At 39.3% G+C, this 23,585-nt stretch overlaps 1 protein-coding gene across 4 annotated transcripts in view; it reads right to left on the reverse strand.

Moving 5' to 3' along the window:
- Window positions 1-23,585, reverse strand: part of EXOC4 (exocyst complex component 4) — a 752,882-nt gene that overhangs the window by 703,916 nt on the left and 25,381 nt on the right. For all 4 annotated transcript variants that reach the window (XR_009053126.1, XM_057730962.1, XM_057730963.1 and 1 more), the window contains exon 3: window positions 16,249-16,443. Coding sequence is in view for 3 of the 4 variants with exons in the window: in XM_057730962.1 (XP_057586945.1) it covers window positions 16,249-16,443 (195 nt within the window). In the remaining variant the exon portion in view is untranslated. The remainder of the gene's footprint in view (window positions 1-16,248; window positions 16,444-23,585) is intronic.

Here is a 23,585-nt window from a genome sequence, read left to right on the forward strand (position 1 = left end):
TCCGGGTAAATGTAATTATGGATATAAACATGCACCTAAAAAAACAAGCATTTATAGGAAAGCAATCAATAGATAATAGAAGTCATGAAACATCAGCCATCCAAAATGTTGATCACAGATCTACTCCAGTATAGGCAGTCATTTAGGAGAGTGTGGACAGTGAATACAGAAAGCTTTGTAGCTGCCAGATACAAACCAGCCTGAGATGGGGAGGAAAATGCAATGGCTTAGCCACAAACACATCACTTGTTTTGTGATGTGCTATAATCAAATGTCAGTAGCAAATAAGTTTCCTTAAGTTAACCAAGACAGAATGGAGGAATGAAAGAGTGACAAGCCCTGGGCCGGCTCTGCCCTCTGAAGCCCGCCAGTTCATTTGCACGCTGACTTGCAACTGCCTCTGCTATGAGAGCCCCTGCGCCCAGTGCAAGCTGCAGGCAATTCCAAATGGAAAGGCTGCCTCACAAAAATGACCAAAGTGTCCCCAAGGAGGAAAAACAACAACAAATTCATTTACACTTATGCTCTAAAATGGATTTTAACTCAAGTCTCTAGCAGAGAAAAGAGGATGCATTAACCTTTAGTGACATCAAGATCCAGAAAATGAAAAATAATTTGGTAAACCACTGGCCCATCATGTAGCCTTATCCCTCAAGGTAATTAAATCCAGCTGAGATATTTAAGCTTAAAAACCACCCACTGCACATCCACACTCAATTTGTTTGTAGGAATTTGCATGAAGATTTTTAACCCAAACAGCTCATGTTTCAAGTACAGAACTATATGACAATGTCAATTTTCAAAACCACTTGCTTTTTCTTAAATATAGGTAAAGCACTTAGCACAATGCGTGGCACATACTGAGTGCTCACTCAAATTATTATTTTCTTAATAAATTTATTTATTTTTATTTATTGGCTGTGCTGGGTCTTCATTGCTGCGTGTGGGCTTTCTGTAGTTGCCAAGAGTCGGGAGTACTCTTCATTGCGATGTGCAGGCTTCTCATTGTGGTGGCTTCTCTTGTTGCAGAGCATGGGCTCTAGGCATGCGGGCTTCAATAGTTGCAGAGCATGGGCTCAGTAGTTGTGGCTCACGGGCTCTAGAGCACAGGCTCAGCAGTTGTGGCACACGGGCTTAGTTGTTCTGCAGCATGAGGGATCTTTCCAGACCAGGGACTGAACTTGTGTCCCCTGCAGTGGCAGGCGGATTCTCAACCACTGTGCTACCAGGGAAGCTCTCAAATTATTTTTAACAGAATCTATTTACCGTGTGGATGAAGAAACTTCAGAGGGTGTTTCCAACATGTTTTAATGTAGCATTTTCAGTAAAGTGCTGTTTCCCTCGTGGAACTATTATTAACCATGTAGACTTTCTGAATATGTTTTCTTGACCCAAAATACAAGTACAATTACCATATATACAATCAAGAGTAGTCTCAGAACTTCAAACATTTGAAAACATTACCACAAATAGCCTCTATTTCTGTATGAAGAGACAGTGCTTTATTCTCCGGCCTTCACAAAAGCCTATTTATAAAGCTGTAAAATTATGGAAGCTAAGCAAGGCCACTGCCTTCCCCAACTCTAACCTTACTAAGTGGTACTCAAAACAATTTGAAGAAAATAGTTATCAATGCATATACTTGATCTCTAGAACATCAGTTTAGAAACCTGATGTTTATCTTCCATGGTTTTAAGCAGCTTGTACCATAAAGCTTACCTGTAAGGAAAACTTGCTGATGATTAATTCTGTTGTACTGGGGGGTCTGGTTTCTAGGCATCTCATAACATTTAGCCTTTACTACACGAGAAGTCCTTAAATATCCATCTACAGTTAGAAATGTGCATAATTACTGATAAAAATACCACTAGAGGACTTTCTTTTTTAATGCATGGGAAGTGGTCATTTTACAAATTAGTTCACTGTTTTCTAAATTTAATGACTGCAAAGCACTTTTTAACTAACACACTGATGAAACATCAAGAGGAATTCAAGAGACGCAGCTGGATTAAAGTGGACAGCAATAGGTTCGTTCTTTAAGAAATCATCAAACTTGGGTTCAGAAGTGTGACATATAACAATGAATAATGTCACAAATATATATTAAAATTATAGGACAAGACACAGCTGATGAAAGATCAAACCGACAACATATAGTGGAACAGTTCATTGGAAAATGTTGTTTGCACATCTACTCACAGATCGAACGCTATGAATTCATGTGCCAAATGATCTCCACCATGACCTTCTAGAATTCTCAGGTATGCCACAGCACTTCTTAAAGGTAGAGTGGTACATAATGAGCCAACTAGGTGTACTTGGAAGTTTTCTTATATGTATTTTCAAAAATAAGTCTGCGCAGGGAGAGGGGGAAAGAGGGGAGATAGATACTACCAACAGGTAATGTTTTCACACAGCACCTACTATTACCTAACAGAACATTAATGTTCTAACTCAACAGCATTAGAAAGTGCTCAGATAGATAACAGAAATCGGTTTTGGAGTTGAAAGCAAATATTTCTTTTAGGATTATAAAGATAAGTAAACATCTACAAAATCTTTCAACACATGATATTGAACAGGACAGTATGTTTCACTATTAAAAACCTATCCATTAGGAACATAAGTTCTGAAAAGTATTTCTGTAACTCAAAAAATGGGTCAAAGGTACAGTTAAAAACTACATAATCAAGAACTGCCTTGTGTTTTCAAAAAAATTTTGCCTTGAGTTTAGAGATGAATCTACAACAAAGGAAATCTTTGCAATTAGGAACTACAATGCCTTTAAGTTTTCATTCCCAAATGTCTATTTCTCAATTGCATTTTAGTTTAAATTAGAAATAATGACTTCATTGTTAAGTGTTTGCCTTCCACCAGACTTACTCAAACTGATTAGGTAAAAAGATCTAGTTTCGTGCTTTAACATGAACCAATGGAAATGTCTTTGAGGAACACCAAAGTCGGCCATTCTCAACAACTGCTTCACTGAAAAAATGCTGGAAAAGAAACCACTGCTCTTTATTTAATTTTTTGATTGGGATACACAAAGGTGAGATACACAAAGGTGAATGACAATAGTAACTGTTCCTAAATAGAACTAAGGTTTGTTCAAGTATAAAAACAAAAACAAACAAAAAAATCTTTTGCTTATAGCAAAAAAACCCCAACCTGATAACTAAACCATCTGCTAGCTAATAAAAATGCTTATTTTGGCAACAGTGTTCCCTAAAAAAAGCAAATGTGTTGCCACTGTTGAGTCCAAAACAAATATTTCCTTCAGGGCTCTGATAACTACATGGTTCCAAAATCTTCTATTACTTCTCAACAGGTCAGTATGTCTCCCTTAAGGAAGCATTTTTCTAGTAAGAATATAACCATTCTGAAAATGTTGCCTTGGCTCAACTTACAGATATAATAGAAAGATATGAAATTAGGCTGTTCCAGAGAATTGATACCATCCCTTCCCATAAGTATATAAGACACAAGTTTGAACAGACTCAACTAAGTAAGAACACCAAAAATCTTTGGCTATGAACATCAAAAGAACATGCCTTGGAACCCGAGATTTACTTAGTACCCAGGTCACCGGCCTGCTGACACTGGGCCCCTGAACTGTGGGAAGGCAAACTCTGGTGTCTTCAGGCCTTGATCCAAAGGACAGTCCTCTACCTAGAATTCTCCACATTCAGGCTCAGGGGGTCCCAGATGGACCCAAGAAGTCTCACTAATGAAGTATGATTCATACCCACTTCGAAGCAAGCAGGGAAGATGTTCCCCACCAAGAATTCCAGATCATTCACTTATCAAACATTCCCACTTAGCTACGCACCACATTCCCCAAAGCAGAGATCTGATTCCCTATCAGACAGAAACTGGGAAAAGAAACCAATCGCAAATTGAAAAAAAACACGATGATTTCATGTATTAGTTTGAAACTTGAACCATATGAAACTACTGTTTTCACGAGTCAAAAACGATCAAATATTGGCTGTTTCATATGGTTCAGTCTAACAGTTTAAGGAGCCGGGCTGATAGCTTTGAAGCATCTAGGAAATCACTGTACTGTTTGTAGAATGTTCTGGCCCTTAGAGTCCTAGGTATTTGGCTGCATAGAGAAACTAGGAACAATTTTACTTGCAGAATATAGTATCATATTATACGTATGGGATATAAAACACAAGCATGTGACCCCAAAGGATTTGGTTCACAAAAATCCAACATATTAAATATACACTTGAGGGCTTCCGTGGTGGCACAGTGGTTAGGAATCTGCCTGCCAATTCAGGGGACATGGGTTTGAGCCCTAGTCCCGGAGGATCCCACATGCCATGGAGCAACTAAGTCCACGCGCCACAACTACTGAGCTTGTACTCTAGAGCCCACAAGCCACAACTATTGAGCCCATGCGCAGCAATTACTGAAGCCCATGTGCCTACAGCCCGTGCTCCACAACAAGAGAAGCCACTGCAATAAGAAGCCTGTGCACTGAAATGAAGAGTAGCCCCCGCTCTCCATAACTACAGAAAGCCTGCGCGTAGCAACGAAGACCCAACACAGCCAATAAATAAAAATAAAATTTAAAAAAATATATATATACACTTGATAATAGAACTTAAAAAATTTCTTAGGTATAAACATCATCTGCTCACTTGTGTTTATAGCATGACACCAGCCACCACATGGGGCCTAAGCAGAGGATGACTTAGCTCTGCACACAAAAGGGGTTGGTTGGGGGAAAAAAAGCCTGGGACATACAAGGGAGAATAAAGGGCTCAGGCTATTGTGGAGGTTTCGGGGAGTCTTAGCAGTCTAGAGGAAAAACAGAATCCCTGATCCCAGCATCACTGGAGAAGACTGTTTTTGGCTCCCTAGGGGTCAGCCGGGCCTCTGACTGAAGGCCTCGGGGCTATTGACAGTTCAGTACTTAAGACAGACTTCCCAAGAAAGCTTCATAGAGCAAAGCCGAGTGCCTGGAGCAAGAACACTTTTTTCCCCCCAACTCCTCCTTTGTAGCCCATCAACAGCAATCAAATCAGGCCATCAAAAAAGCCCATTCTTAAAGTCAGTTTGCTAACATAATATTGATCAAGCGCACTCAGGTGCCCCCTCTCCTCCCCCAGGAAACCCAATACCTATAACACAGACTCAGCAGGCTCTCACCACTACAGACAGGATGCTGGCCACCTCCATTCTCCCTTCATTACTGCCAGGGTTATTGCATGGTTTTATTTAATAAACCTTCATCAGCTCAAATGAAGGGTTGTTATTAGTTGAGCTAACAGCCAAATGATAATTCTCCGGAGAGATATCAGTGCTTGTTGGTGCATTAACAGAGAGGACAAGGGCTGAGGTCAAGCATGTGTCAATGTAAATGAGGTGATATTAGGTACTAAAGGCTTAATGCAATAGACTGCCAGGGAGATAATGGAATTTACTGGATAAAGCAAATGAGATGAAGTTATTGATAAGTGAAGGAAGGCAGGGGGGCCTGCAAAATAAAGTGCTGTCAAAGGAAAGGCCTTTTACTTGTGAATTTCTCAAAGAATCTTTGAATCTATCTTAGAAAACAAAACTCAAGAGATCAAATGTGCCTTCTAACTTGATGAAAGATCTCATCCTATGACTGCCATGAAACACTGACTTGTTCTAAAAGCATACCAGTCTATTTAAAGTCTTCTTAAGCTTTTTTGAGGGTTCTCCCTTATTTCTGGTTTGTCTTTAACATCAGGGCATTCTACCGCATCTAATTCCCATATTTTATAAAGCAAGTCTTTTTTTTTCTCCCTCTTGCAAAGTATGGGCAACCAGGTCTTCTAAGATATCCATCCCATCAGCCCAAGTCTCAGAGAATGATAGTATCCGAGAAATAAAAGGTAAAAATTTTCTATTTTAAGGGGCCTTTAAAAGTTAAGACTAAGGCCCCACTCCAATTTAGCAGATTTAAAAAAAAAAAATGGTGAGGCCCCAAAATGTATTTGTCTTAACCTTTATTTTTCTTACAAATTACAAAAGTAATAAATGCATAATGAAGAAAACTTGCAAAAAAATGACAAAGGGAAAAAAGTCCATATTTTTACTAATCGGATAAAATAATACATTTTAACCTGACTCCTTCTAATCATTTTTCCACACACAGTTTTTACAAAAAATAGTGTTACTTTTCAATATGCTTTTTTCATTTGGCAGTAGTTTGGGAATATCTGCCCATCACTAAACATGATTTTTAGTATTTTCATGCTAGTCCATAATATGAATATTCCGTAAAAGACTTAAACCAACTCCCTATACTTAGGTAATCGCTAATTTTTTTACTTCCATCAACCTTACTGTGATAATTATTCTTGTATACATATTTTTGAATACTTCATGATTAGAATTCTTAATTCTTTCCTTAACATCGCATTCAAGAAGTAGAATCCCAAGTCCAAAGTTATTTAGGGCTTCTGATACATAATGCCAAATTAAGAGCCTTATTTTGTTCTAAATGGACTTATAACAGCTCTGTTCACAATCACTTTCCTGATGAAATTAAACTATACCTAACACCATATAAGATAAGAATTGTAATTGCTTATGGAAAAGCTTATGAAAATAATCCTTCTTTGTTCCTAATCTTATGATCCCTTCAATTCTCAGTTCCCATTGTTCTGGGAAGCTCGCCCCTCTGTACACCAGTGCTGAATCAAATCTCGAAAAGAGTTTTGGGTGAAGTAGAAAAGGATAGCTTTATTACTTTGCCAGACAAAGGGGGACACACTGGGCTCCTGCCTGTGTGTCCCAATCCTAGAGGATTTGATGAGGGTTTTACAACAATGCTTCAAAGGTGGGTTCTCTTGACAAGATGAGGATGTGAGCAGGGCTTGCACTCCCTTAATCTCAGGTGGTTGGTCTCCTAATCTCGATGAGCTTCTCTGGTCCCTTTAATCTGGCCTCAGAATGGTTTCTTGGCTGCTCCTCCCTTGATCAGCAACTGGGGGGACAAAAGGGCCTCCACACCCGGAAGCCCCACAGGGCCTCACTTGGTTTCACCATCAGTGCACCATAAAGAGAGCATCAAAACCTAGGCTTCTAGTCTTAAATACAAGAGAAGAGACCACTAGGGGCTTCCTAGGTGGCGCAGAGGTTGAGAATCCGCCTGCCAATGCAGGGGACATGGGTTCAATCCCTGCTCCAGGAAGATCCCACGTGCCGCGGAGCAACTAAACCCAACTACTGAGCCTGCGCTTTAGAGCCCGTGAGCCACAACTATTGAGCCCATGTGCTACAACTACTGAAGGCCACATGCCTAGAGCCTGTGCTCCGCAACAAGAGAAGCCATGGCAATGAGAAGCCCACACACCACAATGAAGAGTAGCCCCCACTAACTGCAACTAAAAAGAAAGCCCGCGCACAGCAAAAAAGACCCAACACAGCCAATAAAATAAATAAATTTTTTTTTAAAAAAAGAAAGAAGAGACCACTAGGAAAGACAGTCTCATTTAACAAATATCCCAAAGTCACTTACCTTTGTCATCTTATTTGTTGTCTGGGGATAAGGAAAAGCTACAGAACACTCTCCTCTTAGGAGTTGGCAAAGGAGGTCTCTGAGAATCACTTCTAATCACTTAAGACAATTTCACCCACATTCTGCAAGAGCCTCAAATCCATTAGAATGTTCAGCATTTCTACAGCTCTTTACTAACGTGAACTATTAAAATCCCACAAAAGAATGTGAGAGGAATATGGCTTTTTTTCATTTTAAAAGCTAGGCAACCACAAGTAATTAGTATTGGGATGAATCTCAGAGAAAATAAACTTCCTTAGCAAGCTCCTCATATCTCGTCAAAGCCAAGCGAAAACCACTGATCAGCATTCTCAGGCCACCATCAGGTTGAGAAAGGCTCCCAGCAACAACAGGCTTTGCCACCTGCTGCCATCTGCACATATATTCGGATCCCCACCTGGCCACAGACTGACCGATCTAAATCCTGTTCAAGCAAATCCATTTCTGAGGCTGAAACCAGAAATAACAAGGACGATGTCAGCAAAGGACTTGTATTATTCTTGACAGAGACCATTCCTCCTACAGACCTGAAGTATGTAAATGTAAGCACTGCACATACAGTTAATCTGATTACCATTAGTGATGATACCCAGGACAGAAATGCTGCTCAAGGTCACAGGCCCCAGACCAGCACTTTTTCTTTTCACCTGTCCCCGTGTGACAATGGTAACCACGATGCTACCTCTGCCAGTGTAAATCTATACACTGCCTTCTACTTCACAAAGCACTTTACCTGTACAAAATGTCATTTTTATTCTCACAACCATTCTATAATGTAGACAGGGTAAAGTATCTCTATATCCACTCTACAGAAGAGGATACTGAAAAACAAAGAGAACGAAATGCATTTGTCTAACCTTGCAGAACTGGTGAGTTGCTGGGTCAGGACTAGAATTAAGAACGTCTGGCTTTTCAATCCATTTTGGTTTTGCTATACCTAGCCACCACTTGGGGCAATAAGTTTATTTACTGACAATTTCAATCCACTCAATCCCAGCAGTAAGTCAGATAAGAATGCACAGTAAAGATGCAGAAATCAGAGCACCAAGATGACAGCTCTAAAGAGTTCCAAGTCAGCTCAAACCTGGAGAGCATCTCATTTAGCCATTCAGAACTCATATTGACCAAATAATCCGGCTATAAAATCAGAGTAAGAGTGAAACACTCATCAGCTCTATCCAAAAACCACACTAGAGGAACAGCAACAAAGCAACTTTAAGTCAGCCTATAACATTTCTACATAAATGTGAATATTGCCATATGATGTCTGTCTTATGCAAATATTTCATTTCTAACTACTACTTAGAGCTAATGCTAAATGAAGTCAAGGGCTATTAGTTTTGGTCTATTGCATAGCATAGGTTATACCCTGCATCACTGGTTCCAAACCTGTCTGAACGTTGGAATCCCCTCGAGGATGCCAACAATTACCAAAGCTAGTGTCCCACCCCTAGAGATCTCAAGGTCATCAGTCCAGGGTGCAACCTGGGCTTTAGGATTCTTGAAGGATTCCCTAACGTGCAGAGTTTGGGAATCACTGCCCTACAGCCAAATGAGCCAGCTGAAAACTGCTGAACCTTATGACGTTTAGTGAAATAAAATAGAATTTCTATTTGCTTTAAAACAAAAGAGACAAATGAAGAGCAGATAAAAAGAGCAAACTAAAAGAGAAGGAAAGCTATTACAATGACCCAGTGCCTATCAAACAGTGTGGCTTTTAAAAACCCCAGCTGTTGAAAACAAACATAAATTAAAAGGGCAATGAGCGGCAAGAAAAAGTTACTACAGAGCCCTGTACTTTTACTCTCTAGGAGAAATATAATGCTGCCACACTTAAGCTACTTACTAAATTTGGGATCCAAAAACCGAAGTTACTCATTTACTAACTTTATTTTCAGCTTTTCCTTCATCTTTTTTGCCAAGAAAATCAGATGTAGGTGTTTGAGGAAATTCAGGGTTCCCAAATGCAGCTGAAAGCAGCTACGGCTGACCAGACAATTAAAATAGCAAACCATACTACCCCACTCCTAGCCGTCATATTCCTGGAACTCCTGTCGTACTGATCATGATATGAGATGCTGTTTATTTCCTCATCGTCTGCCTCTTCCCACTAGCATGTAAGCTCCTTCAAGATTAAGGCCACCTTCACAAATCCATATACCGACAACGCAAGTTATCAACGATGCCAACATCACATTCATTTGTCCGTCTGTCAAAATATGTGCCAAATTCTTTGCAATATAGAATACGGGCATCAGTCTTTCAGATCGATATTCTACACTAGGAACAGATGGGCTTTAACGGTGGCTGTTTCATTATTGATCACTGATACATTTTATCATGTTGTAGAGAAATCTATATGGAATATTGAAACATTTTGCAGTCATTGAACCACTTTCAGGTTAGATGCAACAAGTTCACTAGAATGTTTGGGCTCCTGATATTCACAGGGCTTTCACCTCAATACTATTCCCGGGGTCAGAATAGGAAAAAACAGCCCTGTGACATCTCAGAAGCTTTCAAGCCAGATGAAAGGGACATGCATTTTGGCCCCTTTTTTCTTACATCTACATGAATCAGAGGATGCATGATCACCCCTTGCCTGACCATAATATGAGAAATGAGGAATTTGTCTCTTTGCTAATGACACAGTTTTACTGGCACCAATAGGACCAACCCCATTGGTCCACTGGTCCTGCCATCTAAGCAATGACAGAACAGCTTAACATCAATGACTCTAATACTAAAAATCAACATTTTTGATAAGCACCCTCTGACAGTGAACTGGTTTATATCTGATTATAATACCCAACAGATCAATACATCTAGTCACCTAAGACTAGATTTTGCAAACAAACTGATCTTGGATAGTCTACCAACAAATTACACTGCTTATAATTGGACAGTCAATGGATACCCATTGAACATATACTTCATGTAGGCTGAAGAGGTGCCTGATGACACAGAATCTGAAATTTGTTCATGCCAAATCCTGAAAATATGGCCTAGAACTCTGGGGTCTTGATCGTTCATCTGTGCACGTGTTAGAGCAGACTAGACTTGTTTTCCGAGAAGAATCCTATCTCTGCTTGCAGGAATTCCTTGACCATATAAAAGGTGGAGTGCTCTTTCATTCAGGGCAAGAAGAAAAGGAATCAAAAATGCCTAACCTGCCAGCCCTCATTCAACTCTTACCAGCTCAAAACAAGTCCGCCTCAGACAGGTTTCTGAGTGTATAACATGGCAGCAATCACCACATCCTTTCTTACAGTATCAGTAAACATAAATCAATTCTAAATAACATTTCTAAGGTCTTACTATGTATACTGTGTGAACTTTACCTACATAGCTTAATATTTCACTTAATCCCTTCAACAACCCTGAGGACATACAATTATTCTCAACTCCAACTTTCAGCACAAATGAAATAATTAGCTCCAAGTCATCCAGCGAGTGAAAGTCAAAGCTGGGATTCAAGCACAGATCCACCTGACCCCCACGCTGACATTCACAGCCTTGAATGTTGTCCAACAATTGCAAAAGATCTGGTAAACTAAAAATATTACACATATACTTATTTTTATTATAGGATCTTAGAAAACTATGCAATTAAATAGCTGTTTTACTCTCTTTACCCCAGATGTGGCCACGTTTTCATGGATAAGCGAAATAATTCCACCATACCATTCTCTCAGCAAAGCACTCTGGGATCCTCTGGGAAGAAGGCAGCCAACATGAATATGTTATTATAATTATCATAATAATCCTTATCTGACTCTACAGTTATGGATTCTTTTTAAAAAGGTATATAAATAAAAAAAAGACAAAATGATCCAGAGACATGCAACATCTCTACAATCTCAGGAAGCCTTAGAAATGAAAAAATTATTTTAGTTGCAAGCCTTGTGACTGTCAGCTAAAGTGCTTCAAAACTACTCACACTGTCTTGGTTTCCACTGACTGAATGCAATTATGAATTGACTTCTATGTGTTGATAAATCAGAACTTGTGTAAGTGGTTTTCAAAGCTCACCTGTGCAATTCCAGTTTGATGCAGACTTCCACACAAAATTCTCCTTAAAAAAATAGTTCGTAAAAATATTAACTAGCATGAAATACCTTCCTGGTTAGCTCAGGCCACTGCGAAGAAGCTGCTGTTCTTCTTATATTAATAATTCTTCCCAGAATTAATCAGTCATTGTACATTAGAACCAGCAGCTGGAGTATTTTGAGTGATAATGAAACCTGTAACAAGGCATCTTCAGCCGTCTTTTCAAGACAATAAGGGAATTAAAATTTCAATTTAAATGCAGAGGTTTGAAACACGCTTCACTGGCAAAATCACTTCAATTAATGTGAGTGGAATACAAAGGACAGACTGCAGAAATGTGATGCAGCAACCAGAAATTATGTCATTAATGTGCTTGCATCAACCCAGCACAATGACTGCAGAGGTCTAATTTAAACCATACATATCACAAAGCTACAGGCTACAATATTAATCAAGTCTCTGATTTCAAAGTGACAGATACAGGCTTCTTGTTGGATCACTTTTAGCTTTTCATAAGCTAACAGCAGCTGTTTACCTTGAAGGAGAAAACAAAAGGCCATGCCTATTTGCAGACATCCCCTGTCATGACAATTTAATTATTTTATGCAATACTCAGGTTATCATATCAAAAGAAATAAATATCCCATCTAGAAGCCAAGTCTATAGCTATCAGCCCAGGCCGGTGGTGAAGTAGGAATTGCAGGAGCTGACAAGGGTCATGGGTCCCCGCTGATTTATTTACTCTGGATTTATTAACCTGAGTAGGGATTAAATGACTGGGCATCTGCACCTGCCTGGAAATGGAAATGCAAAATCTTTTGATAAAAAGATCCAAGCAAATCAGAGGGTTTTGAAAGACTAGATTGTTCTGTCTTCACTTTCCTCTGATGTCTTGTAGCAAAGATTTCCATTTGGACCCTTGAGATGCCTTACGTAGATTTTACTTCTAATAGCACACAACCATGGGGAACGGAAATGTGATTATTTTCTCATATGAAGTCCAATAAAAGAGCAATTATAGACCTTACTATTTATTCATATACCAAAAGGCCAAACTGAAGAGTATTTCCAATCTTTTGAGGACATCTTAAATCCTACCTCCATGAGATCTTCACTGTATATTACGGTATGCTAAACCCCCAGGTAATGCAAAGCAACTACCTCATCTAGAAAATGGGGAGGATATCAGAAACCTCTCTCATAGGGCTGTTGTGAGAATTCAAAGTGTTAACAAATGTAACAGACTTAAAATGGCACCAGCACATAGAGAGGGCTCAATACATATTAGCTATTATTATTGTTTTTGTTGTTCATTTAAACATTGCAGAAAGGAAAGGTTAGAAACAAGAGAACACTGCCATTAAAAAAACACACAAAAATGCAACAAAAACCCCAAACCAGAGGAGAAAAATATCAGACCAGAGCTCCTAGAGAGGAAGTGCCCTTTTCTCTGTTTAGTGGTATGAAAGTCTTCCACAGAGTTACCCATTTGGCTAATCATCGGTGAACTCTATGTGAAGTGCATTATGCTAAGTACAGGGTAGACAAAAATAGGTAGGATATAGTCCCTGCCCTCAATGACCTACCATACAAACAAAAGCAATTATATATCAGCAAAATACACGCAACTTATGGAAACAAAGAAAAGCATCTACTCATGTTAAGTATTCTTACCACAATAAAAATACATAATAATTCCTTTAAAAAAAAAGAGAGAGAGAGAGAGAGAGAAGCATCTAATTACCTGGGACGCTCAGAAACTTGATGAAATTTGAGCCAAGTCTTAAAGACTAAATCATCATTTTCCAAGCAGGCAGGATAAGGATTAGGTTCAAGGAAATTTATGATTCATAAAAAAAAAAAAAAGAAATCTATCACATCCCTATACATCAGCAACAAATAACTAGAAATTATAATAAAGAGCCACTATTTTGAAAAGCAACCAGAAGCTGATAGCCAGAAGGAAAACTAACAGATACATGTACTATCTCTAAGGAATACATTACTAAGCATTATTATAAAGGACATAAATTAAGACTTCAATAGATGAGAGATATCCTGTTCACTGAAAGACCATGCTACAAAGATGAAATTCTCCTAAATTTAATCAAAATCCCATCAACGCTTTTCATGGAATTTGACAAGTTGATACCAAAATTCATATGGAAGAGTAAAAAGCCAAGAATAGCACACAGCTCTGAATAGCCAAGTGGGGGCATGTCTTCACCTGCTATCAAGATACATTATAAAATTATAGTAATTAAAACTGCATGATTTTGGTGCAGATACAGACAAGACCAACTGAACAAAATAAAGACCTCAGAAGCAAACCCATACACATGTGAAAACTTGGTATGTGACCAAGATGGAATTATAAATCAGTAGGGAATGAATTCAATAAATGATCTGAGCCAAGTGACTATACAGAAGGTAAAATTATATCCCTAGTTCATAACATATACAATAATACATTTTGAATGGATTAAAGACAATGATATAAGAGATTCTCTTTATGACAGTGGGATAAAAAAGAACTTCTCAAAATAAAAGTGACATAACAAAAGGAAATAAAGAATGAAAAACATTATTGAATTAAATTTTAAAATGTCTTTTTAATAAAAGACACCATAAACAAAAAGATATTTACAGTCCATCTAACAGACAAAGGATAAGTATCCAGAATACATGAAGAACTACGAACAGAAAAAGAGCAACTTCTGGGAAATGCCTCTCTCACACGTACTCTTTCTAGAGGTGACTGCCCTTCCTTCCCACCCAACTCCCCAGACACCCCACTCCCCCCAACCACACAGTTTTAGTTAGAACTGACAATCATAGTATCCAAGCTGCACAGTCTAGATCCTACCCCTATATTTTTGAATTAGAAGACTATTATCTCTGCAAAGCTGGAAAGATGTAAGATACAGCTCACAACCCTTCTTTTCCCCAAACACCCAAACCCCACCCGTACATGGAAGAAAGTCTACAGTAAAACAATGAAAAACAGATGCAGAAAGAACATACAGATGGCACTGCACATATACTTCTGTTTTTTAGCAGATTGGTTACATGAGTAAAGCAATTCTTCTACCTAAGCTAGCTAGAGCTGAATTTCTGTAACTTACAACCAAGAATTTATAGAAGTATTTAATGAGGTCCTTAAGTCAAAAAAAAAAAAAAAAAGACAGTATTCATTATTACTTAGCTCTTAAATAAATTAACCCTTAAGGAATAAAGGCTAATCCTAAAATCTGAAATCCTAAAATGAACAAAATACCAAAATAAATTATAACAACCTATTTTTAATATATGGTAGTTACTTAAAAGCAGGTCCACTACAAAAAATCATGATTCAAATAGATATGTATATGCTACACACATATATATATAAGCTTATCTATTCTGATCGCTGAATCTTGAATATTTAGCACATACATGCCTTCCTAACACACAGCTACAGTAAAGCTGAGAGGTGACTTATTTTTTTGTCGGACACCATATAGCACATTATTAAGGTCACTATAAAGATACTGAAAATAACCAATTATTTTGCCACTCCAACGAAAAGACCATTATTAATCTCCTTCCACTGTGGAAATGGACTACTCACTATCACACAACCAGGTTTTAAAATAGGAGAGAATATCAGGGCACACCTCATCTCTTGGTTAACAAATTTCCTTTAAAGCTTCTTATGATGGACTTAGAGCAAAACTCTTCTTGAAAGTCTGAATGAATTGGAATCACTTAGAGGATTTAACCTGTTTTTCTCCCACTAATTCCTCTCAGTTTTTTTCCCCCCAGTGTTACAGCCGATCTAATTTGTTGAAACAAAGGTAAGGGACTTTGCCCTGTTGTGGAAAAGAAAATCCAAATACAGTCCATCTGCTCCTGAGAGTTTCCGTAGCCGCCAGACAACTGTGAGAAGGAAGTGGGGAAGTTTGTGTGGAAGGAGGAGGTGGAATGAGCAGTCCTCGCTAACAACCACAGGCCCTGGCAAAGCTAGCATTTTTAGGGAGCAAGATGTGTATTTTTATTTTTCTATTCACTATCTTGACGCTCAGCCACATGTACCACCAGCTGCAACCTTCTCTGAATTTTCAATTCTAATTCAAAAAGTAGCAGAATGGACGAAGATACAGGCTAAAGGCTAGGCTGTGCAGTACTCCTGCTGGACAAGGTTACTTCCAGGATTATTCCCCCCAAATTATTTTCTTTCTCATCAACTTAAAGGAAAAAAACCACCAAAGCCCTAACGTAAAAAGTCCTTCACAGAATCTGTAGAACATCAAGTTTATGCATCTCCTAAAGTTCTCTCTCATGCAGATTTCATTCTTCAGAAGGGGATTCATTAGCTATCCTCCTCTTAAGCTAAAACAAACACCTCTCGTTACCATTCCAATGTGACTTAAGTACGGGTTGCTTACCATTCTACTTCTTGCCATTGTTCCAAAGGCAGACAAGGTAAATAACAATCACCTATCATTGCAAACACTGCAGTTGGGAAGAGAACCAGGCAGGTTTCACCCGCAGGGGCTCCTGAATCCCAAGAGGGCAATTTGTCATGTGCTTCACACAGGACAGAACTCACAGAGAACAGAAGGCAGCACTCTTATCTTAGCACAGATGCCCAGGAGCACAGGCTGCGCTCTTACCAGCATGTCGGTGGCACTGAGATAGTGCTTGCTGGCCATGCACTGTTCCAGCTTTTGTGGCACCTGCTTGATATTCTCGATTTCATCCAGCAGGTTCAGCACGTGCTTATGTTCAATTCCTTCAATCCACAATTTCCGAAGCTCATCTCGCTTGCAGTGCAACAGCATCTTGCATGAAAGCAGATTCTCTTTTACCTGCAATAGAACAGTTTCAATCTTGGGTCAGTGCACAGTCTTGCCAGCCTAAACCCACAATGTGGTTGGTATTCTTCACCATCACTGCTATAAGTACCAGCTCCTAGTTCTCACCGCCACTCGTTCCCCTGTGGTTAATTAGCCTGCAAAAATCTAAACCTGGTTATGTCACAGACTCACTTGCTCAGGTCTCTACTTCTCTCTATTTTCTCTCCTGTGAAATGAGAAAACTACTCAGGATATAAAGCATATCCTCTGAGAACATGAAGGTCCACAGTGAAGTTAACAGATCTAGGAGGGAATGACTGATTTGAGAGTCCAGGCTGTCATTCCTTCCCCATTCTTCCTGGCATATTTCCTATTCAGCGGATAGGTCACTTGGTCCACCCTTCTAGGTCTAGAACTTTAGCTCAAGTTTATAACCAAGAACTGCATGTTCGTCTCAACTGACTAAAACGAAAGAAAGCCCTGTTTCTGGAAAAGAGTAGACATATCCAGAGACAATCATGAAATAAAGGAAATTAAAACATACCAAGAATTTTTTGCCATGTATTCTGATTTTTAGATATTAAATAGACAACTGCAGGCATTCTCATAGATCTGCACAGTTTGGTGACCAGCACAGGCACAGCCTGACAACATAGGAGGAGAAGGGGAGCAGGGAGGGGCAGTCACAATGTACATGGTAAGTGTATTTCCATTTTCTACCCTAATTAAAAATTTGATTTTTATAGCATGAAAAAATAAAAAGAATCATGACCTTTCACAGCTCAAAGAACCACTTTCATATACTTTTGACACTCCTTTCCATGTATTTTTATTTAAATTAAAATTTCATTTTTGTTTTGGTTTTGTTTTCTGTTTGAGGTAAAATTTATGCATGTAAGTGTATCACTTGAGTTTTAGCAAATGCATACATGCCTGCATAATCCAAACCTTCATCAACATATACGACAGTCCCATCACCCTAGAAAGTCTATCGTGTTTTTAACAATTAAAAGTCTGTCGTCTTCTACAATACTTGGTGTGGTGGTGCACAGACTCACTGAGGTTAATTTTTTGGTGATTATAAAACTAAATTTCAACATTTTTTCCAGCAAACATGGAAAATATGAAGATTTAATGCTAAAATTAGAAGGTACCTTAAGACAGCATCTAATCTCTAAATCCTTACTTTTATCAAACTCTCCAATGTAAAAAGAGCCCTGAATAAGGGGATTTTGTAATCTCTCTTGATTAGTATAGAAGAATGACTGTTAGCTTTTGGGGGAGTTATAGACCCCTTTGACAATCTGTTGAAGGTTCTAATTACCTCTACTCCTTCCTGCAATCCCAAAGAGACAGCAAAATAATTTTATTTCTTTTTAGCATAAAATATCAAGAGGGAACAGAGAGGAGGAAACAGCAAGGACAGCAAGAAACCCTTGGAAGCTGGTGAGAAGATGGATGGGATCAAGTGGGGTCTGCTAACACTGAAAAGGAGGCACCAAGAATATTGAAGGCAAGCGTTCAGGGTTAAAACTAAGTATTCTGAGCTCCCACTGAACATCCTTATCAAACCACACAGACATGTAATTCCTGACCCCAACACTGGCCAAGTAGGAGGTTTACAATCTGAAGAAACTGAATTAGAAAGAATCTGGACCAGGAAATACCACACAGCTGAGAGGAGGGTATGAGGCACTGGACGGCAAACAGGAGGATGAAGTCAAAGCGGACCCATTGACAAGTGAGGTCCTCAGCCTCTCTGGACCCTCAGCCTCCTTCCTGGGTTGGCTCCAGTAACACTCAGCTTGACTCTGAGCCCCAACACAGGAAACTGATGGCTTTCCCCTGGGAAAAACAACCAAGTGAAAAGACCTATCGATAGTGATTTTGAGGTTTCACCACGGAAACTGCTGGGAGCCTACCCAATCATCGCTAGACGAGCCCCACCACATCCTCTGAGCTTCTTGTCAGCTTTGTAGTACACCTCCCTCCTCTGCCCAGTTAGCCAAGGATCACCACACCGTCAGGAAAAGCCGGTAATACGGAAAGACAGGCATCACAACAAAGAAAAAAGTTCTGAGGGGAGTAGGGGAACAGAAACTAAGCAGGAAAAAAGAAATTTTAAAAAGCCATAATATCCCTTGGGGAAAAAGATATATCAATGAAACAAGAATAGGATGCTATAAAAAATTCAGAGAATGAGAACATAGCTCTTGGAAATTAAAAATATGATAGAAGGAAAAAAAAAACTAATACAAAGGTTAGAATAGACTCTTGAAATCTCCAAAGAGTAAGGCACAAAAAACAAAGAAAGGAAAATAGGAGATAGAAGAAAATGGGGTGATTGAACCAAGAGGTCCAGATGAGAATGCCAGGGGAGGAAAAATGAGAAAAAGTGGAGGGAAAAATATTAATAAAGTAATAAAAGAAAATGTCACAGGTTTCTCTAGTGGTGCAGTGGTTAAGAATCCACCTGCCAATGCAGAGGACGTGGCTTTGAGCCCTGGTCCAGGAAGATCTTACATGCTGTGGAGCAACTAAGCCCGTGTGCTGCAACTACTGAGCCTGTGCTCTGGAGCCTGTGAACTACAACTACTGAGCCCACATGCCACAACTACTGAAGCCCACATGCCTAGAGCCCGTGCTCTGCAACAAGAGAAGCCACCAGAATAAGCCCGCATACCACAACAAGGAGTAGCCCCCACTTGCCACAACAAGAGAAAGCCCGCGTGCAGCAACAAAGACCCAATGCAGCCAATAAATTTTTTTTAATTTAAAGAAAAAAGAAAACGTTCCAGAGAAAAAGATATGAATTTTCAGATTAAAAAGGCACACCAAGTGTTCAAGACAATGGAGTGAAAAAAGACCCAAGCCAGGACACATTATCCTGACTTGTAAGAATACAAGGATATACAGACAATCCTAAAAGCTTTCAAAGGAGGGGAAAAAAGCTATACGAAGGATTGTGAATCAGAATGCATCTCAACAGCAACACTAAAAGCTACAAGACAGAGGAATAATATATCTTCAAAATCCTAACAGAGAATTATTTCCCAGAAAAACTATCAATCAAGTGTGAGGACAAAATAAAGACATTTTCAGACATGCAAGCTCTCAAAAAAGAGAGCCTCATATGCACCATATCTCAGCAAACTACTGAAGAATGTATTCCATCAATTTAAGAGAAAAACAAGAGAAGAAACACAGGATCCAGGAAAGGGGGAAACCTGTGCAGCACACAGGCAAGGGGATTTTGCAACCATCAACTCCAAGGGAAACAACAACAAAACTGCACAAGCAAAAATAGCATGCTGGATGGTTTAGATGTAAATATTTACATCATTATAATAAAATAAGCACGAGCTAATAAACCAAAAATTAGGACACAGCTATATAAAGATGATGGGGGAAGAAGATGAGGTGGGGTGGGGGAAAGAGGGAGGGAGGGACCGTAACTGGAAGCTCACATACAATGTCTAAAATAGAAAAATCCAAAAAAGCTGTATAAGCATATTATTTAGAAATACAGACATACAAATAACTGAAGAAAAAAAAACAAACAAAAAAAAAACACTAAGAGTAAAATTCCATACCTCTGAAGTGTTGGAATTAGTATGGAAGGATGAGGTAGGAGAGTGCTGGTTTTTATTAGCATTTGTGGTTTTCTTTGATTTTTTGAACATGTTTTTCAAGGCCATTCCTATATCCTCTAGGAGTTCTTGGTCCCTGGGTTAAGAATTCTAGGTATTAAACCCATTCTATTTTAAATTGTAGTTAAAATCTATTAGAATCTAATTTCTGATATTCTACTCATATCACCTTGGTTCTGTATGTCTCAGCTTTTTCCTCTGTGTGTAATGGTTACTATGGAAACAGTTAAAAATAACTTTTATGTCATACAACACCCAACTAGGCTCTTGATCAAGAGAGTGGGAGATGAAATTTACATGGTATCAGTAAAGCTTGGCAAACTCCCTTCTGATTGGAAAAAGACGACCATGGCGTTTCACACCAAGATATATACAATGGAATCAGCTCACTCCTCATTCTTGCTTACTATTGATCCATGGAGGAAAAATGAAAAAGGAAGGGAGAATGTGTGTGTGTGTGTTTAGGGGTAGGGGAGATAGCACCAGGCTGTGTGGAAAACGAACACCACCAAAATTATTCCCTAAACTCAGTTCAACCAAAGCTGCAGACGTAACAACCAGAATTTTTAATACTAAATTGCCCTGAGGCCTCAGCTTTTTGATCAGAAGGTCACAGTTATGACGAAATGTTCTTTTAAAACTCGGGGTGGCGGTGGGGGGGATACCAGTCAGCAATGAAAGGGAAGAGACGTGAAGAATCTCAGCATTACGCTGAGCAAAAGAAGTCAGACACAAAGGAGCATATACTCTGTGAAGTTCTAGTACAGGCCAAGATACATCATCTATGGTGACAGATTTCAAATCAGTATTTGTTTGGGACTTCCCTGGTGGCGCAGTGGTTAAGCATCTGCCTGCCAACGCAGGGGACACGGTTTAACCCCTGGGCCAGGAAGATTCCACATGCTGTGGAGCAACTCAGCCTATACACCACAACTACTGAGCCTGCACTCTAGAGTCCGCGAGCCACAACTACTCGTGCTGCAACTACTGAAGCCCACACGCGTACAGCCCGTGCTCTGCACCAAGAGAAGTCACCATAATAAGCAGCCCGCGCACCACAATGAAGCGTAGCCCCTGTTCACCGCAACCAGAGAAAGCCCACATGCAGCAATGAAGACCCAATACAGCCAATAAATTAATTTTTTTTAAAAATCAGTATTTGTTTGGAGCAGGATAGGGTGGGGGTTATCATCTGTAAAGAAGCAGGAGAGAACTCTCTGGGTGATGGAAACACATTCAAGGATATATACATTTGCCAAAACTCACTTAACTATACTCTAAAAATAATGCATTATACTGTATGTAAACTCTAGTTCAATAAATATTGATTTCTGAAATAGGGAGGGGAGAAACAGGGCTATGTCCATCAATGAATAATTGCATCTATATGTAAGAAAGGTACCATATTCCATGTAAACATTTATTTCTCAAATGCCTATTCTTTTAGAAATGTGGTGACAGCATTTTAATTCTATTCTAATTTATCAGAATAATTAAGATTGAAAAATTCTGTTACTCTTTTTCCTCCTTAAATAAAGCCATGAAGAGTCAAGCTTTTCAAACAATGACATCAAAACCCAAGTAAAAGGACTTCCCTGGTGGCACAGTGCTTAAGAATCCGCTTGCCAGTGCAGGGGATGTGGGTTCAATCCCTGCGCTGGGACAATCCCACATGCGGTGGAGCAACTAAGCCCGTGTGCCACAATTACTGAGCCTGTGCTCTAGAGCCCACGAGCCACAACTACTGAAGCCCTTGTGCTGTAGGGTCTGTGTGCCACAACTACTGAGCCTGCATGCTGCAGCCACTGAAGCCCGTGCGCCTAGAGCCCATGCTCCACAACAAGAGAAGCCACTGCAATGAGAAGCCCATGCACTGCAAGGAGGAGTAGCCTCTGCTCACCACAACTACAGAAAGCCCATGCACAGCAACGAAGACCCAACGCAGCCAAAAATATATATAAAATTAAAAAAAAAAAAAAAAAAACCCCAACTAAAGAAATCCTTCCTCAAACACAAGTTTCCTTCTGTTCTAGTAACTTCATAGTTGCCCCAAATCATCTGTTCAGAAACAGCAAGAATTTCAGTTTCACTAAACAAGAACTACAAGTCACTTTAATTAGAGACTATTAGAAAAAGAGAAAATAAGGAACACCGGGCCCAAGAGGTCATTGTGAATGGATATGTGAGATGACACAGAAAGCAGAGAACTAAGAGATTTTTGCAGTCCCACCTTGAGTAAGATCAAGAGAGACGGAAACGAACTGGGGCCTCTGAACAACACGTGGGGGGAGCATGTGATAGAGGAGGACGCTGGTGGAGGCCTTTTAAGTGGTAAAATCAGAAAAGCATTGAACTTGGATCAAGGATAAGATAAGCGGAAGGGAGGAATGTTTTTGAGTGTGCATATTATCTGCAATAAAGCACAACAATTGTGCAAGCACCTCACTGAAACTGTAGACCAGAAATATCCTGTGAAGTTCCCCAGGAGCAAGGGATGGTAAATGAAAATTCATGTAACAATCAACATTACTCTTAGTTCTAAAAGAACAAAATATCATAATTTCTTTTTGCAGTGAAAATAAATCTACATAGAAGCATTTTCATGGGTATCCTTCTAACACGTGTCCAACCCACTTTTTCCCCCATGGTCTTGTAGAAAGTGCCTAGAAAGAATGAACTTCAGAAACACCACTCACTGTTCCATTTAAAAGCCCTTGGCTTGAGTGTAACCTCAGTGAAGCCTTCCCTGACCACCCTATTCAAAACAGCAATTTCCTATTCTCCTTCCTTGCTTTTTTTTTTAAGCACAGCACTTCTTACCATCTGTTATACCCTGTTATTAATTTGTAGCCTGTCTTCCTTGACTAGAATGTAAACTCCACGAGGACAGGAATTTGTCTGTTTTATTTACTTCTGTACCCTAGCACCTAGAGCAATGCTCAGCACAAAACACTTAATATACAGAGACTAAATCAATGACGGTAAATCTCATCTATCTGTTTTCCTGTCTCTTCCACTGGCACGTAAGCTCCAGGAGGACGGGGACTGGTGTTTTCCATTAAATGGACATCTAAAACAGACTACAGTATCTAAAACAACACCAGCACATAGCTGGCACTCAACAAATATTTGTTGAGTGATTCCTCATTCCATTCTTTTGGCAGAGAGCAGAAAGAAAATTTCAACTCAGATTCACACATTCTCGACCTCTTGCTTGGCTCTGAAATAATGTAATCCAATGATTATTGAATCATCCCCATTTTTACTTTAAAAATATATATATACCTTTATTTTGTATACAATCTAAAGTGCAATTAAAAAACAAAAATAACAGGTAAAAATTAGTGAGGAAACATCAGTGCGTCCCTGGTGATAAAAAATGGACTTTCATAGTACAAAACTGTCGAATTATACAATGAAAACAAATTCCCTTTCATTTTCCCCCCAAATTTTTCTTCCCCCATGTATCAATTATGAAAGGCTTTCTTGAAAAGAGATTTAGCC

This window comes from Hippopotamus amphibius, chromosome 4, assembly GCF_030028045.1.
Source record: "Hippopotamus amphibius kiboko isolate mHipAmp2 chromosome 4, mHipAmp2.hap2, whole genome shotgun sequence".
Taxonomy (NCBI): domain Eukaryota; kingdom Metazoa; phylum Chordata; class Mammalia; order Artiodactyla; family Hippopotamidae; genus Hippopotamus; species Hippopotamus amphibius.